General features: G+C 39.0%; 1 protein-coding gene across 7 annotated transcripts in view; it reads left to right on the top strand.

Moving 5' to 3' along the window:
- Positions 1-15,807, top strand: part of Nebl (nebulette) — a 99,667-nt gene that overhangs the window by 38,718 nt on the left and 45,142 nt on the right. For 6 of the 7 annotated variants that reach the window (XM_069990479.1, XM_069990480.1, XM_069990482.1 and 3 more), the window contains 5 exons: positions 1,221-1,325; positions 3,821-3,928; positions 8,363-8,473; positions 12,187-12,297; positions 14,527-14,637. In XM_069990479.1, the coding sequence (XP_069846580.1) occupies positions 1,221-1,325; positions 3,821-3,928; positions 8,363-8,473; positions 12,187-12,297; positions 14,527-14,637 (546 nt within the window). The remainder of the gene's footprint in view (positions 1-1,220; positions 1,326-3,820; positions 3,929-8,362; positions 8,474-12,186; positions 12,298-14,526; positions 14,638-15,807) is intronic. The other variant, XM_069990481.1, reaches the window with a different exon arrangement.

The raw sequence follows: 15,807 nt of genomic DNA, 5'->3' as shown, positions 1-15,807 counted from the left end.
TACCTCCCTAAAGACATGATGTGCATTTCTTTGCCAATCCCCTTCTGCTGCCTTCCATGTACTTGTGAATCTCTCCCTTCACTCTAGACAGAAGTGCCATTTCCATGAACCACTGACATTAGCTTCTTAAGTCGTTGTAGCCTTGACTTACTGTTTACTTCAAAAAGTCTTTCCCCAAATTGGGAAAAGCACCAATTACAGTTTTGATCTCCTTGCTGACTTTTGCATTTGGAGTCTTACAGTTGTCCAACTTGACGTTCTACTCCTGCTGGTGTCTTCCAAGTTTCAAAATTCACCTGGCTGTACCTGGATTCCTTTGTTCCTTTTCCAGAAATCTTACTCTTTCCTTGGGATTAGGAGAATTAATTGAATTATTTTTCACCCTTTCATTTTTCCATGTCACTTTTGATCTTCTTCATGACTGAGCTTTGTAAATAGCGTTTCCCTCTGGCTTCCAGGTTTGCTTCCCTCTGTTTTCGGCTCTTGTTTTTTCTTCTCTTCTTCAATTCCTTTTTCTTTTTGGCAAATACTAGAGTTTGAACTCAGAGGCTTATGTTGCTAGACAGGTGCTCTGCCACTTGAGAAACTTCTTCATCCCTTTATGCTTTAGTTTATTTTGCAGATAGGGTTCATGCTTTTGTCTGGGCCAGCCTTGGATCATGATCCTCCTATCTCCACCCTCCACATTGCTTAGATTACAGCCCTGTGCCCCATACCTGGCTGTGTTTTGTTCTCTTTTTGCGCATACTTGATTTTTGTGCCAGTACTGGGGCTTGAACTTGGCTTTATTTTTGATCAAGACCAGCACCAGTGCTACCTTCCCCCCTACCCCCCCCCCCTGCCCCCCGCCCCCATCACTAGCAGCTTTTGAATTGCTATTCTTTGGTGCTGCAAAGATGCCTTTTCCTTGCATTCACAGCTAATTGCCCTCAGAGTGTGTCGTGTGTGTGTGTGTGTGTGTGTGTGTGTGTGTGTGTGTGTGTGTGTGTGTGTGTGTGTGTTTTGGCCTGGGCCGCCTAGAGCTGCATTTCTTGCATCATCTACCTGTATTAGCATCAGAAATCACCCACGTCTATGTCATTATTGCTGACGGTGCGTTGATAACAGTGTGGCAGCTCTTGATGGCTTGCTTTTTTGTTTTTGCCTTTGTAAGTGATCATTGCTCTAACCAGTCTCTTTCCATCTGAAGTGATTTTTCTGTATGATGTTCTGTATTTCAGCGAGAATATAAAAAGCAGTTTGAGGAGAGTAAAGGAATGTATCACTTTGATGTGGAGACTGCAGAGCACCTGCACCATAAGGGCAATGCCACCCTCCAGAGTCAGGTAAGTTCCCATGTCTCAGTCACCTGCCCTCCCTGCCGGGACCACGTGATCAGCCCAGCGCTCACTCCCCAGGGATCTCAACTGAAGAATGTCTGATGCTGACAAGAATAGATCCCAGGACTTTAAGATTGCGTTGGGAAGGTCTCAGCCTCTATTTTCCATCTATTTATTGGGTCAGGAAGTTTGAATTGCGCTTCAGTACAAAGGCATTTTATAAAATAGCCCTTGCATCCCATAATTAAAAATGTCCAATTTCAGAATTAATCAAACGGCGATGAAGTGTACTGATGTGTCATTTTGTAAAATTACCTTGCCAGTGGCAAGATTCGTTACAATTTCTTATTTCAGTGATAACTGTTATGGGAAAAGAAAAACAATTTTTCAGGTGTATTGCTTTCAACTATGAAGCCTTGTAACTTTTGGAGGAACTTTCAAAATTTTTTTCTTTTTAGCCTATCCTAAAGCAGATCATGATTTTTTGTTTATATTCCGAGCTTAAATAGTTGCTAAAGATGTTATTTCCAGCATCTGTTAAGATAAACGCTTACAACCGTTTAAAAATGTATTCTGTACAACATAAATTTCATAATAATTTTGTGCCCACTTCCAATCGACTTGCTACCTGCTGTTGGTCATACACATTTTTTCCCTCTTTAGATTTTTCTCTTCATTTCAATTATTTCCATAAAACTTGACTTATGCTCTCAGAGTCCCAACAGCTTTGTTGATCATTAAGTGGTGCTTTTCTGCAACAAAAAATATGTCTGCAAATAACTGTTTTTAAAACTTCTTATAGTTCCTGTCATTACAAATTTCTAAGCATTGAAAAGCTCTCTTTGGTTTGCATTACTGTTGACATCATTTTTATTACACAGCTGAAGCTATGTCCTCAGTGTATAATAGTAATAATATTAATCATGAATACATATTAAACCCAAGTTGTGCATCTGAATAAGCTGAAACATGGTTAAAATTTTTCTAGGAATTCAAAGACTTATTTTTCGGTGTGGGTACTGGGGACCAAGCCTAGGATAGGACTTTGTAGTGCTGGACAAGCACTTCTACTACTGAGCTCCCCAGAGCTCATCCCAGCCCCTAGGTTGTTTTTATTCTTTAATTTATTATTTTAATTTTTTCCCTGTACTTGAGATTGAACTTGCACTTGCTAGCAAGTGCTCTACAATGCAAGCCACACCTCCAGCCTTTTTATCCATTATTTTCCAAATAAGGTCTCAGTTCATGCCTGGATTGTGATCATCTATTTGTGTTTCCCATTGCGGCTATTTTACTTCTTTTTCTTTTCCCTTCTTCCTTTCTTTCTTTCCTTCCTTTCTTCTTCTTCTTCTTCCTTCCTCATTCCTTCCCCTTTTTCTTTTCTCCTTTCTTTCCCTCCCTCCTTCCTTCCTTCCTTTTTTTTTTTTTTTTTTGTCGGTTGTGGGGCTTGAACTCTGGGCTTGGGCACTGTCCCTGCAGTGTTCAGCTCAAGGCGAGCACTCTACTGCTTGAGCCACAGCACTACTTCCGGTTTTCTAGTGGTTTATTGGAGATAAGAGTTTCACGAACTTTCCTACCCAAGCTGGCTTTGAACTACCATCCTCAGATCTCAGCCTCCTGAGTAGCTAGGATTACAGGCGTGAGCCACCGGCACTCAGCTTGCTTGCTAGTTTGCTTGCTTGCTTGCTTTCTTGCTTGCTTGCTCACTTGCTTTCTTGCTTTCTTTCTCTGTTTCTTTTTCTCTCTTTCTTTCTGATTCTCGGTCCCCTTTTTCCCTCCTTCCTTTCCTTTCCATTCTTCCTTCCTTTCCCTTCCTCCCTCCCTCCCTCCCTCCCTCCCTTCCTCCTTTCCTTCCTTCCTTCCTTCCTTCCTTCCTTCCTTCCTTCCTTCCTTCCTTCCTTCCTTCCTTCCTTCCTTCCTTCCTTCCTTCCTTCCTTCCTTCCTTCCTTCCTTCTTTTGTGTGTCTGGGATAGCCTTGAACCACTATTTCTAGATCTCTGTTTCCAAGTAGCTAGGATTATAGGCCTGAGCCACTGCACCTAGATATTCCTGAAATTTTTAAATAAAAAAAAATATTGTGTACTTACTTCTCTTGAACACCACTAACTTCAGGGAACCTAGTGCTCTCCTTACACAGTTAGAATAACTCAATTCTGGGAAATGGGATGATTAATTCGAAACACTTATTTTCCTTCTCTCTATGTAAGGGCCTTTGAGTTTTTTTATGCTTTTGTTTTGTGTTTTGGTGCCGTGGATACAATCAAGAGTCTCCTGCATGCTAAGCTTGTGCATAACCCCTGAGCCACACCGCAGCCCTGATCTGACATGCCTTTCCTATTTCTTCCTTCTTTCCTTTTTCTCCTGTGTGTTTCTTTTTCCTAGTGCATATTAATTGTACAAAAGGGGTTTACTCTGATACTTCCATAGTTTATGAGATGTACTTGGATAAAATTCACCTCTTCTATCACTATTTTTTTCTATCCCAATTGTTTTCACTGAAGGTTAAATACAGAGAAGAGTATGAGAAGAACAAGGGGAAATCAATGCTAGAATTTGTCGAGACGCCATCATATCAAGTTTCAAAGGAGGCTCAGAAGATGCAGAGTGAGGTAGGTCACTGAATTTGGTACTAAAGAATCAACAGTGGGTTGAAGGAAAGAGTCCAGCTTTGAGAAGGTTCTGGAACCTATAATCTAGACCCAGACCCCCCCCCCTCTCCCAGGCACACCCCACCCTCCCACCAAACACATACATCAGGAGTCCTGTCAAGGTCGAGTTCTCACTTTTTCTCATGGACCAAATTTGTATACCAAGGCAGAGGGTCTCTTAGCACCCACGTTCTAAGCTCTCACACTTTATCATCAGATAATGAACCCTTCCATTTTGTATCAATCTAATCTGTAATGGGTACTTAACTAATTAGAAAGCAAAGAGCTGCTTGCCCTCCTTACTTTTCTTCTGCAATGAAAACAGAACCAACATTTATTAAATCTTGATTTTGTGCTTGGTAATTGCTAAGCTCCTTATATCAGCTCATTTAATTCTCAAAGTAATGGCACTAGAAGGTGTTATCCCCTAGGTTTATAATGTATTGAATGAAATTATGTCAAATAATTAGTTATATGTCCAGTCAATGCCAATATTTTAGGGCCTGGTCAAAGTCATATGTACTACCATTTTGTTTCTGTGAGTGTATTCATAAAGAGTTGTTTTCCCAATGTGAGGTAATGCTAAATTGCATCCAGCAAATCCTGTATCTTGTAGTTTATGAGTTGTACATTCAAATGTGCTATTCCAAATTAGAAATGATTGTGATTTCAGATTAGAGATTTTTAGCCCTTTATTTCTCTTGATAATCTCTCTCTCTAACACTCAGTTTGTTCTTTCCCTCCTGCTTTTAATGATAATTGCTGACTATTAGATTATTTTAGACTCTCAGTTATGCCTCTGCCCAGCAAGGCTGGAGGAGAACAGAGGCTTTGAATAGGAAACATATTTGGATCAAATTTATACTGTGAAGGCTAAAAAAAAAAAGTATTTAATATGTTTAAAAAAGTTTGTTGAGGAGCTGGGCATGGTAGCTCATGCCTGTAATCCTAACTACTCAGGAGGCTGAGATGTGAGGATCACAGTTAAAAGCCAGCTCGGGCAGGAAAGACCATGAGACTCTTATCTCCAATAAACCACAAGAAAACCGGAAGTGGTGCTGTGGCTCAAGTGATAGAGCACTAGTCTTGAGCTGAAGAGCTAAGGGACAGTGCCCAGGCCCAGAGTTCAAGCCCCACGACTGACAGAAAAAAAAAAGTTTGTTGAGGAAAATGTCATTAAGTACAAGAACAATGAAGTAGGTATCAAGATAGCCACCTGTCTGAGAGATAGGCTTTTAATTCCTCATGGATGGGCCTGACTATGCTTTATTTTCTTTGAAGACTCTTCTGAGCAGGCATACTTAGGCTGGAGGTGGTACGCAAGTGCTGATCTAGTAAAGAAAAGGTCCTGAGTTCAAACCTCAGTACCACTGAGAGAAACAAGACTGAGCAGAATAAGCCATCCATGTCTTTGCTAGTCTTTGTTATTTTAATTTTTTTTTTTATTTTTAAACTTTTTTTTTTGGGGGGGGGGTCTGGTTGTGGGCCTGAACTCTGGGCCTGGGCGCTGTCCCTCAGCTCTTCAGCTCAAGGCTAGCACTCTACCACTTGAGCCACAGCACCACTTCTGGCTTTTTTTTCCTTTTTGCTTATGTGGTGCTTGGGAATTGAACCCAGGGCCTCATGCATGCAAGGCAAGCGCTCTACCACTGAGCCACCTTCCCAGCCCTGTTATTTTAATTTTTATTTATTGTTTAAATTATTTTTAAATACTTGTATTTAGGAGGTGCCATATCCAAAAGCAGCTCGTGAATACAATGCATCTTGACCAGTGCTACCCCTTCAGTACACTCACCCCGCCCCACCTTGACCCACCCCTTCCTTTGCTGTTCTTAATTTTGTGGTGGGTACAATGAATTCTTGACTCCATTCTCCCTCTCTACTGCCCTTCGTTTGTCTACCTCTCTCTTTGGCCTCACTCCCCTCTTGGATATACCCATTTCTTGGTGCTGATTTTTTTTTCTAAAATATTACAGTATTTGAGGTCTCTGTAAAGTCAATTATACTTCAGTCAATTCATCTTGCATACCATGCAGTATGTTTACTTATACATTTATGGGTACATTCTAGCTATACACATGTGGGAAATTATGCAACCTTTGTTTCTCTAGGTCTGGCATACTTCATTTAATACATTTTTTTCAAATCTTTCTATTTCCTTATGAATGGCACAATATTATTCTTTCTAATAGATGAGGAAACTTCATTGTTTATGTGTGTGTGTGTGTGTGTGTGTGTGCACATGCGCGTACATGTATGTCACATTTTCTTGGTCCATTTGTCCATTGAGAGCATCTGGGCTGGTTCCATATCTTGGCTATGGTGAATAGCACTGCAGTGAACATTTATGCTGATGGCTTTCAATTATGCTTATCTGACTTTTATGCATTGCCAGGTATAGGCTTAATTGGTGTGTGTTTTAGAGCAAGTCTCTCATTCTTCCCTTGAAAAGTTCTTTGTCTTTTCTTTTTTTTTTTTTTTTGGGTCCGGTTGTGGGGCCTGAACTCTGGGCCTGGGTGCTGTCCCTCAGCTCTTAAGCTCAAGGCTAGCTCTCTACCACTTGAGCCACAGTGCCACTTACGCTTTTTTTCTTTTTGCTTATGTGGTGCTGGGGAATTGAACCCAGGGCCTCAGGCATGCAAGGCAACTGCTCTACCACTGAGCCACCTTCCCAGCCCCTCTTTGTCTTTTCTTTTCAAGTATAACTCTCCTAGAAAAAACAAATTGAAGATGCTGGGAATTTGTCTTTTCAGGCTATGTATTGGCCAGTTCCAGTCATATTCAACCTTCCATAATGATTTACTTTATTAAAGTAATTATCCTCCCCCAGGTGGGGTACTATGTAAGAGTCTAATATATAAATGAAATATATTATGAATATAACACAATTCCTTTTATTTTAACACATTATGTTATATAACATATTACAGTATAATTATAAAATACATTATATATACTTATATAATATACAAATAATAAAATAATAAAACAAAAACATAACAATAAAATAATAATAAATCATAAAATGTATAAGATATTGATATATGATATATGCATATATTTCTATATAGGGTATCCATTATATAGAGATATATTTCTTTCTTTAAAGTTTTTATTGTAGTGATGTACAGAGGGGTGGCAGTTACATAGGTAAGCTCATGAGTACATGTTTTTTGAACAATGTTATTTCACCCTCATTTTCATCTGTTCCCTTCACTTTCCTCACCTTCCCTTCCTCTCCCCCTGCCCCCCGCCAAGTTATAAAGTTTATTTTCAACATAATGTCTGGAAAATATCGCTGTTGCATTGTTTACCCTTTGTCCCACTGTTTTATATTTCTATACACTAGATTAAAACCCTCCAGGTCACCTTCAGCATCTCTCTTTCATTTCTTGTTGTGGACTCTTTTGTTTTTTTCTTATAGAGTTGGAGATGAAACCTAGGCCTCCAGCCTGCTAGGCAAGTGTTCCACTACTGAGCTAACCCCAGCTCCTTAAAAAGTCTTACTTAAAGGACTTGCCAGATTTCAGACAGGCTATTTTCATAGCGTAACTTGCTCCATGACAAATTCCTTAAGTGGTAGAGAGATATTATGGATGCTAAAATTATGAAAAAAGCCCACCACTCCATCCTGACCGTTTAGAAATCATTGTTCCTCAAAAGGGCACAATGCTTATGTGCATTTGTTCATATAAAATAATATTTCTTGAAATGAACGGCAGGAAATGGGAACAAGAGGCTCTTTTCTTTGTTGCTGTTTTTGTTTTCTTTTTATTCTATTTGTTTATCTGTCTTTGGGAGGGTAAGGGGGAGGTATAGACATGGAGGATGAAAGGTGAACAAATGCAGCAGTGGTACTCACTAGATACTATGTTGAAAATGAACTATACAACTTGTGGGTGGTCTGGGAGGGACAAACTGAGAGAGCAGAGGAAAGTGGTAACATTGTTCAAAAGAAATGTACTCTTTACCTGACTTATGTAACTGTAACCCCGTGTATATCATCTTTATAATTACAAAAATTGAAAAAATAATTCACAAAAGAATGTCAAGGAGAAGGGCAATGGAGCCCTAGCCATTTCGAAGGGACTTCCACACCATCAGATTGTCATCAAATCTGTGAGAACCACTGAGGTGACTCAATCAGCGCCAATCTTGCTACTTCCTGTCTCAAGCTCATATTAATCAAAGATTAGTAAGAGGCTGGAAACAGCTTTTGCTTGCTATGTTCTTAAGTTTATATAGAAGTCAGATTTATTTTCCTATTGAGAAGACACTCATGGGTGATAAAATTCTATAAGAAAACATAGTTTTATTTTAGAAACTCTTGATTTTATGTCTTTCAACATATATTAGTATTTTGTCAACTGAAAATTATGTGTTCTTACTTAACAGAAAGTTTACAGAGAGGATTTTGAAAAGGAGATTAAAGGAAAGCCCTCAATGGATTTAGACAAGACTCCTGAATTTTTACATGTAAAGTACATCACCAACCTGCTGAGGGAGGTATGTTCTTCCTATTTTCTATTAAATCTCAGAAAGAAAAATGAAAGGAAGTAATAACCAGAAAATATTTAACCATTCTCAACTAATCTGAAATACTAAGACTTTGCTCTTCACATCACTTGGGTCTGTACTAATAATAGACCTTAAAACTTATAAATAATAAGAGCATGTATGCTAACCTGTCTAACAGAAAGAAATTACTGAGTTTCTGGAAAACTAGAAGAATAGTCTGGATTTGTGTCTTGACTATCACAGAAGCTCAATAAAGAATAAGTTTTAACGCTTCACAGTATTTCATTTTAAAAATAATACTTTGAATATAGTAATACATTTTATCCTTTTAAATTTAGTTGTAATCCTAGCTACTTAGGAGGCTGAGATCTAAGGATCATGATTCAAAATCAGCATGGAGAATGAAAGTCTGAAAGACTTGCATCTCCAATTAATCACAAAAAATGTTGGAAGTGGAACTGTGGCTTCACTGGTAGAGCACTATCTTTGAGCAATAAAGTTCAGGTAAAGCACCCAGGCCCTGAATTCAAGCCCCAGGACCATGCCACACCAGACAACAACAGCAACAACAACAACAGCAAAACCAAACCCCAAAACCTTAGATTAATTTAAAATTTTTTTATTGTAAAGATGATGTACAGAGGGGTTACAGTTACATAAGTCAGGAATACATTTCCTTTTGAACAATGTCACCCCCTCCCTCATTCTCTCCCAGTTTCCCCCCTCCCTACTTTCTTCCCCTTAAGTTTTAATAGTTCATTTCCAACATAGTGTCTATTGGGTTTCACTGCTGAATTAGTTTAGTCTTTGTCCCACCATTTCTGTGCTTCCCCGTCCCCTCCCCAAATCAGATAAACATATACAAGACAAAGGGTACTGAAATAAAAAACAGGGACAGATAGAAGAGAATAAACCAAAGAAAAAGGAAAGAAGGAAAGAAAAAGGAAAAACAGTACAATTAAAAAACCTCTTTTTTTCCATTTCTTGGAGTTCATTTTCATAAGCATCATTTTATATCATCATATGCACATAGCTATTGAGCCCTTGTGATCCTCTCCTAAGAATACCCTCCTTTGTTCTCATTGTGTGAATGTTTAGACTGCTGTTTAATTAATCGTGCCCATGCATAATTATTTGTCATTTACTGTCCATTGGGTTTACTTGTACATTTCTAGGTACATTCTAGTTATAACAAATGAGGGAAACAATGCAGCCTATGTTTCTTTGGGTCTGGCTTTTTTTCCAAGTCTTTCCAGTTCCTTAGGAATGGTACGATGTCATTCTTTCTGATGAAACATAAGATTCCATTGCGTGTACATATACCTCATTTTCTTGATCCATTTGTCCACTGAGTGGCATCTGGATTGATTCCATATCTTGCCTATGGTAAACAATGCTGCAATAAATATGATCATGCGAGTAGCTTTAGTGTAGCCTGGTTTGTGGTCAGTTGGATAGATGCCCAAGAGAATAAGTTTTAAAACTTTCCTTTATTTTAGTTCTTTTTTATTGTGAAAGTACTGTACAGAGGGGTTACAATTACATGGGCAAGATAATGAGTACATTTCTTATCAAGCATTGTAGCCTCCTCCTTTGTTTCCCCTTCCCATCCCTTCCCATCCTCCCCCTGCCCTCCCATCCAATCCCCCCCCCTTTATTTAAGTTCTGAGAACAGGACTGGAACTTGGTACCTGATGCTTTCACTCATTGGCCATTGCTCTACCAACTTAGCCACACCTCCAACTCCTTAGGGGTTTTCTGTATCCTAACTTTTGTCTTGTCATGACATTTCATATGACAAATAAATGTCCCCCTGCCCTCTGGAAAAAACTAAACATATCTAAAATAACCCTAACTGAAATATAAGTAAAGCAAAAAAGGTCTGGAGCCATGACTCAAGTGCTAGAATGCCTGGCTAGAAAGCACAACACCTTAAGTACAAACCATAACAGCTGAAAATTAAAAGCCTGTTAGCTTAATGATAGACTACTTGCTTTATATTCTCAAGGCCTTGGGTTCAATAGACAGCACAAAAAAAATCCCAAACCCAAATCAACCAACCCACAACCAAAAAAATGCCACTCACTTGGAGACTTAATAAAATTTATAGGTTTACCTTTCTATTTTATTATGGATTTTAGATTTACATTGTCCTATAAGAGCATCTCAAGTATTACTTTCATTTCATTTGGTTTGATTCCCCCTATTGCTCTTGGACATTGGTGGAACATATATTTTTAGTGCCATTTTGCCAAGATGAGAATCAAGGCTGAGTTACTGGGTCACAGGCTCTGAAAGCAGATGACCTGATTCCACTGGGAGGTCTTTACAAATCACAGCAGAGGACAGGCTAATTCAATTATTTAATTGAAATTAATTTAATTACAGGACAGAGGGAGAATAACATGAAACAAACCCTAGAATTAACGAGAACATGATTCCTTATCATTAAAGAGGATTTTTATCTTTCATCTGGCAAATTAGTCATGAATGAAACTAGCTTAATGGGAATAAGATATTTATTGTTTTCTCATCCAATTAATTCATTAGCAGAGAGAATAACAAAGTATAATAAGTATTCTTGAAAGGCATTCAGATCTAAAATATATTATAATTTGCAGAAAACGATTTGGTTTTACAAATCTTTTTTTTTTTTTTTTTTTTTGTCAGTCATGGGGCTTGAATTCTGGGCCTGGGCGCTGTCCCTCAGCTCTTCAGTTCAAGGCTAGTGCTCTACCACTTGAGCCACAGCGCCACTTCTGGCTTTTTTCTGCTTATGTAGTGCTGAGGAATCAAACCCAGGGCCTCATGCATGCAAGGCAAGCACTCTACCACTGAGCCACCTTCCCAGCTTGGTTTTACAAATCTTTAAATGAAAGGGAAACCTTTCTTGTTTCTTCTGGTCCTGGGCTGGAACCCAGGCTTATGCACATTAGCAGTCAAATTCTTCTCACTGAGTTTATACCCCCAGCTATAAAACTTTTCTAAAACAACTGGCTATAATGATCTTTTGCTTTGTGACTTTCCATTCTTCCTAATTACTTTCTTTTGATAACATCTATCATAGACATTTTTCAAAATGTATATTAAATATTTAATAAGAAGCCTATATTCTTAAGATCTTCTTCACCACTTAAAAGGAAGACATTTTTTTTTTTCTGAAAAAGTCCACTATGGTACCAAGACATATTGGGAATTAGAATAAAAAAAGTGATTGGTAATATTGAAAACTACTCTGAATTTGACAGAAAGAGAAAGAAGGATGAATGTTTAGTAATCTATTTTCTTCCTTCCAGCAATATTTTCTTCTCTTTGTAAAATAATTCATAGTAAATTGTTCTATTGTTGATAGTGGGACTTGAACTCAGGGCCTTCAACTTTCTAGGCTTTCTTACTTCAACAATGTCTCTAGCCTTTTGTGCTTTAGCTATTTTTTTTTTTCAGATAAGGTCTCATGTTTTTAGCCCAGTCTAGTCTTGGACAGTGTTCCCCTACCTTGATGTCCTATGTGTCTGGTACTACAGACCTGTGCCAACATGCCCAGGTTATTATTTGGAATAGCATATCACCAACTTTTTTGTCAAGGAAAGCCTTGAACCTTGATTCTCTTATCTCTGCTTGGAGGAGATAGGATTACAGATGTGAGACACTGGAACTGATCTCTTGGTTAATTTTGAACTGTGGATCTCTTTGTTTTGCAGAAAGAATATAAGAAAGATTTGGAAAATGAAATAAAAGGGAGAGGAATGGAACTTAATTCAGAAGTTCTTGATATTCAAAGAGCAAAACGGGCATCCGAAATGGCCAGTGAGGTGAATAATATTTAGCAGCATCATATTTATAAATTTGTCGCTGACTTCTTTACCCATAACTCTTTTTGAAGGATTATATTAGACTCACATTTAGTAGGAAAACCTCTTAGTCTTTCCCAGACATTGAGTTACAATTAACTTTGATGATCACATCTCTTTTCCATGTGTTGTGAGAAAGGTGGCCATTACCCCATTCTTAGAGAAAAAAAAATATATATATATAGTAAGCCAGAATACTTCTATCAGATTTCACTTGACCTTTTCAACAAGAGATTAGGAAGTTATGCCCTCAAGGTCTGCCAACAGCCACAGCTGAACAGTTCACGCCCTCCTGTTCTTCACTGCTCACTCTCTATGCTTGTCTTGCTGCTGAGCGAACCCAGTTAACCTGTTGTTCGCACTAAAGTGGTCACCTGTCATGTCATGTGAATGTTAGAAGATGTGAAATGTCTCCGAAGTACAGTCTGTCTTTTAGTCCTTATGTGACATTGCTTTGGTATCATACAATGGCACTGTATGTTGAGGAGAATCTAGAAGATTTTAGCAGTCAAAAAGCTTAAAGTGGTATTGTCCTCATTGTTAATGAACCAGAGTGTGGATGATAGCCTGTTATTCAGGTACAAAAACAGAAGCCCTTCTTATGGTTATACAATAAAGGAAATGGTTATCTCAGGGATTAGGAAAGCCCCCAGTAGTGTTTCCTTTAGAAGGGGATTCAAGGTGATGCTCCATATGTTCTTCTTCACCTCAGTTCTATTATCTTCTCTATTGGTGTCCCCAGTAATGACAGGACAGCACATACCTGCCACCATAAATCCCACTGGGAACTGAGCATCTATAGTTTACACCCTCAGTTAAGGTTCTAGCATCAAATCCCTCTGGATCAGTTCCTGTTCCTTTCTCAGCCCCAACCCAGTCACATGACACAAAGTAACGTGCTGATTGGCTCATTGATCCTGAGAAAGGAATACCCATTTGTTCAGTTAACGTTCTATGTCATTTAGTTATGTTTCAAGTATAAAATATTGGGTATTTTTCTGTCTTTTATCTTTAAGTGTTTGTACAAAGGAGTTGCCATTCAACAAAGTAATATGTGAATGCAATGAATCTAGATCAATGTTTCTTCATCTCTCCCATTCCTGCCAACCCCATCCCTTCCCTCAATTTTCTTAATTTTGTAGAATATGCATATGACTCCATGGATTGAGACCATCTCCCAAAAGAGAACCATGGAGGGTTTATTTTTGCCAGAATACAGTAGATGTTCACTAACCTGCCTTTGGTATTATTATTATCACACAGCTCCTAATTTCTACAAATCATTTACAATAGTATGAGCAGTCCACATTCAACCATCATCCTTGGACTCTCTTGTCTATAATATTTGGGAAAAAGGTCCTAAACTCTTAGTGTTGGAGTATAACTAGACACAGTAGCATGGCAAAACAGTGCAGGAGCAGCAGTGAATCAGGCCTTGCTAGAAAGAAGGGCTCATATAGGGTACACTAATGAAGACCAGGGAAAATGACTGGAAAGCCCTCAGTGCTGGGCTCTGTGCTGTATGCCAAGTAGCTCTTACCATGGATTCCTCATAGATCCTTATTATAACATGGTTTCACAGATGAGTAAATAGAAATAGTAAGAAACCTTTGCCGTGTCACAGTTAGAATGTCACTGGTGGGCTGGGAAGGTGGTTCAGTGGTAGAGCGCTTGTCTAGCATGCATGAGGCCCTGGGTTCGACTCCTCAGCACCACATAGCAGAAAAAAAAGCCGGAAGTGGTGCTGTGGCTCAAGTGGTAGAGCGCTAGCCTTGAGCTGAAGAGCTGAGGGACAGCACCCAGGCCCAGAGTTCAGGCCCCATGACCGGACCCCTACCCCCCTCTCCAAAAAAAAAGAATGTCACTGGCTTAAAGCTGATCTTTCTATTTTAGCCCATTTATCCCCATTTTCCTGTCCTCCAGCCACTGGCACAATTGTCCATGAAGATCCTCAACTATTTTCTTATTGTCTTCTTAACATAAAAAAAAATCTTCAGAGCTTCATAGAACCTTTTCAATGAGAGAAATGAGTAAGAGTTCTATCTAGTTCAGGAAATTTTATTACAGGTAGTCATTCACCGTGAATAAGCTGTGCCTCATCTCTCAGGTTTGGCTTTGCTTTTCAGTCATTCACTACAAAGACGTATTTGTCCACCATGTCTGAGTGCTATACAATGTCATCTTTTACAGAAAGAATACAAGAAGGACCTGGAGTCAGAAATTAAAGGGAAAGGAATGCAGGTTGGCACTGACACCCTTGAATTCCAGCGTGCCAGGAAGGCTACTGAGATAGCCAGCGAGGTAGTAACGTGGCTCACACTCCACATTTCTGTTTTGCAACTTGACAAATCGCATTAGTGACTCCATTGGTGCGTAGGAATTTCTCAAAGCTTTGATGGTTTGGAATGGAAGCTATTTCCAATCATGATGTTTACTTGAAAGTCTGAGAGGTTTGCTTTAAAGACATCAAAGGAAGCTTGACATGGCCTGCCCAAACTGGGGTCCTCAGTTTCATTATTACCTCCCCAACTCATCAAACAGCACCAAACCAATTGTTGAAGTCACTTGGATTCATCTCATCAGTAAGGTTTATTGATCCCACCCTCTAACACTGTTGTTCTAAGTCTGACTGCTACGCTTCCAGCTCTATCTCCAGGGTCATTGCAATAGATTCCTGCCAGGATTTGGTTTCCATTCTTGTCCTGGTAGTATATGTTCTTACCCCAGCCACTGGAATTTCAGAATTCACTGTGTTTTTTCCTTATTATATGGAGGAGGGTTACATCTGGTTTCGGTTCAGGTTATTGGATTGGAGCTTGTGATAGCAGAATGGGAGTTGAGAGGTAGAAAAGGAGCTTTTGAAATCCTCCCCAGCAGAATGGTTGTTTGAGTCGGTGGATGGCATTTTGTTTTCTACAGCAAGGAATATGGGACCAGTTGTATATTTTGTATCTAAGGGGCATACTTCTAAGTCTAATGCCTCTTACAGGAAGTTGGGATATATTAGTGCTAATTAATTTGTTTATGCAACAACATATAGATTTAGATTTCTCTTTGTTTCCTATAAACTAGGAAAGTAGTGCAGATTTAGTTACTTAGGACTTATGGGAAAATGGGCTGAGAGGAGTCAGCTATATTATGGTGGCCTGTCATTTTCATCTTTATAACTGAAATATCTCATTTGCATATAATCACTATGTCCTGTATTGCCAAACTGATAGGTTCAGATCCTTTTCCATTGAAGTTTAGAACTTTGCTCTAGTTCTTTGTGTTGGAGGTTGAATTTAGGGCCTTGTGCTTGCTAGGTAGGTGGTTTAACCCCTGAACCACACTCCCAGATCTTTTTGCTTTTGTTATTTTTTAATAATGTTTTCATGCATTTGTGCCTGATCTGACTTGGGTCATTATCCTTCCTATTAACACATCTCCTATAGCTCAGATGACAGATATTTATCACCACCTCTACCTTGC

The sequence above is a fragment of the Dipodomys merriami genome, unplaced genomic scaffold, assembly GCF_024711535.1.
Source record: "Dipodomys merriami isolate MVZ:Mamm:240054 unplaced genomic scaffold, mDipMer1.0.p SCAF_4, whole genome shotgun sequence".
Taxonomy (NCBI): Eukaryota; Metazoa; Chordata; class Mammalia; order Rodentia; family Heteromyidae; genus Dipodomys; species Dipodomys merriami.
This window is presented reverse-complemented; position numbering and strand designations above follow the sequence as displayed.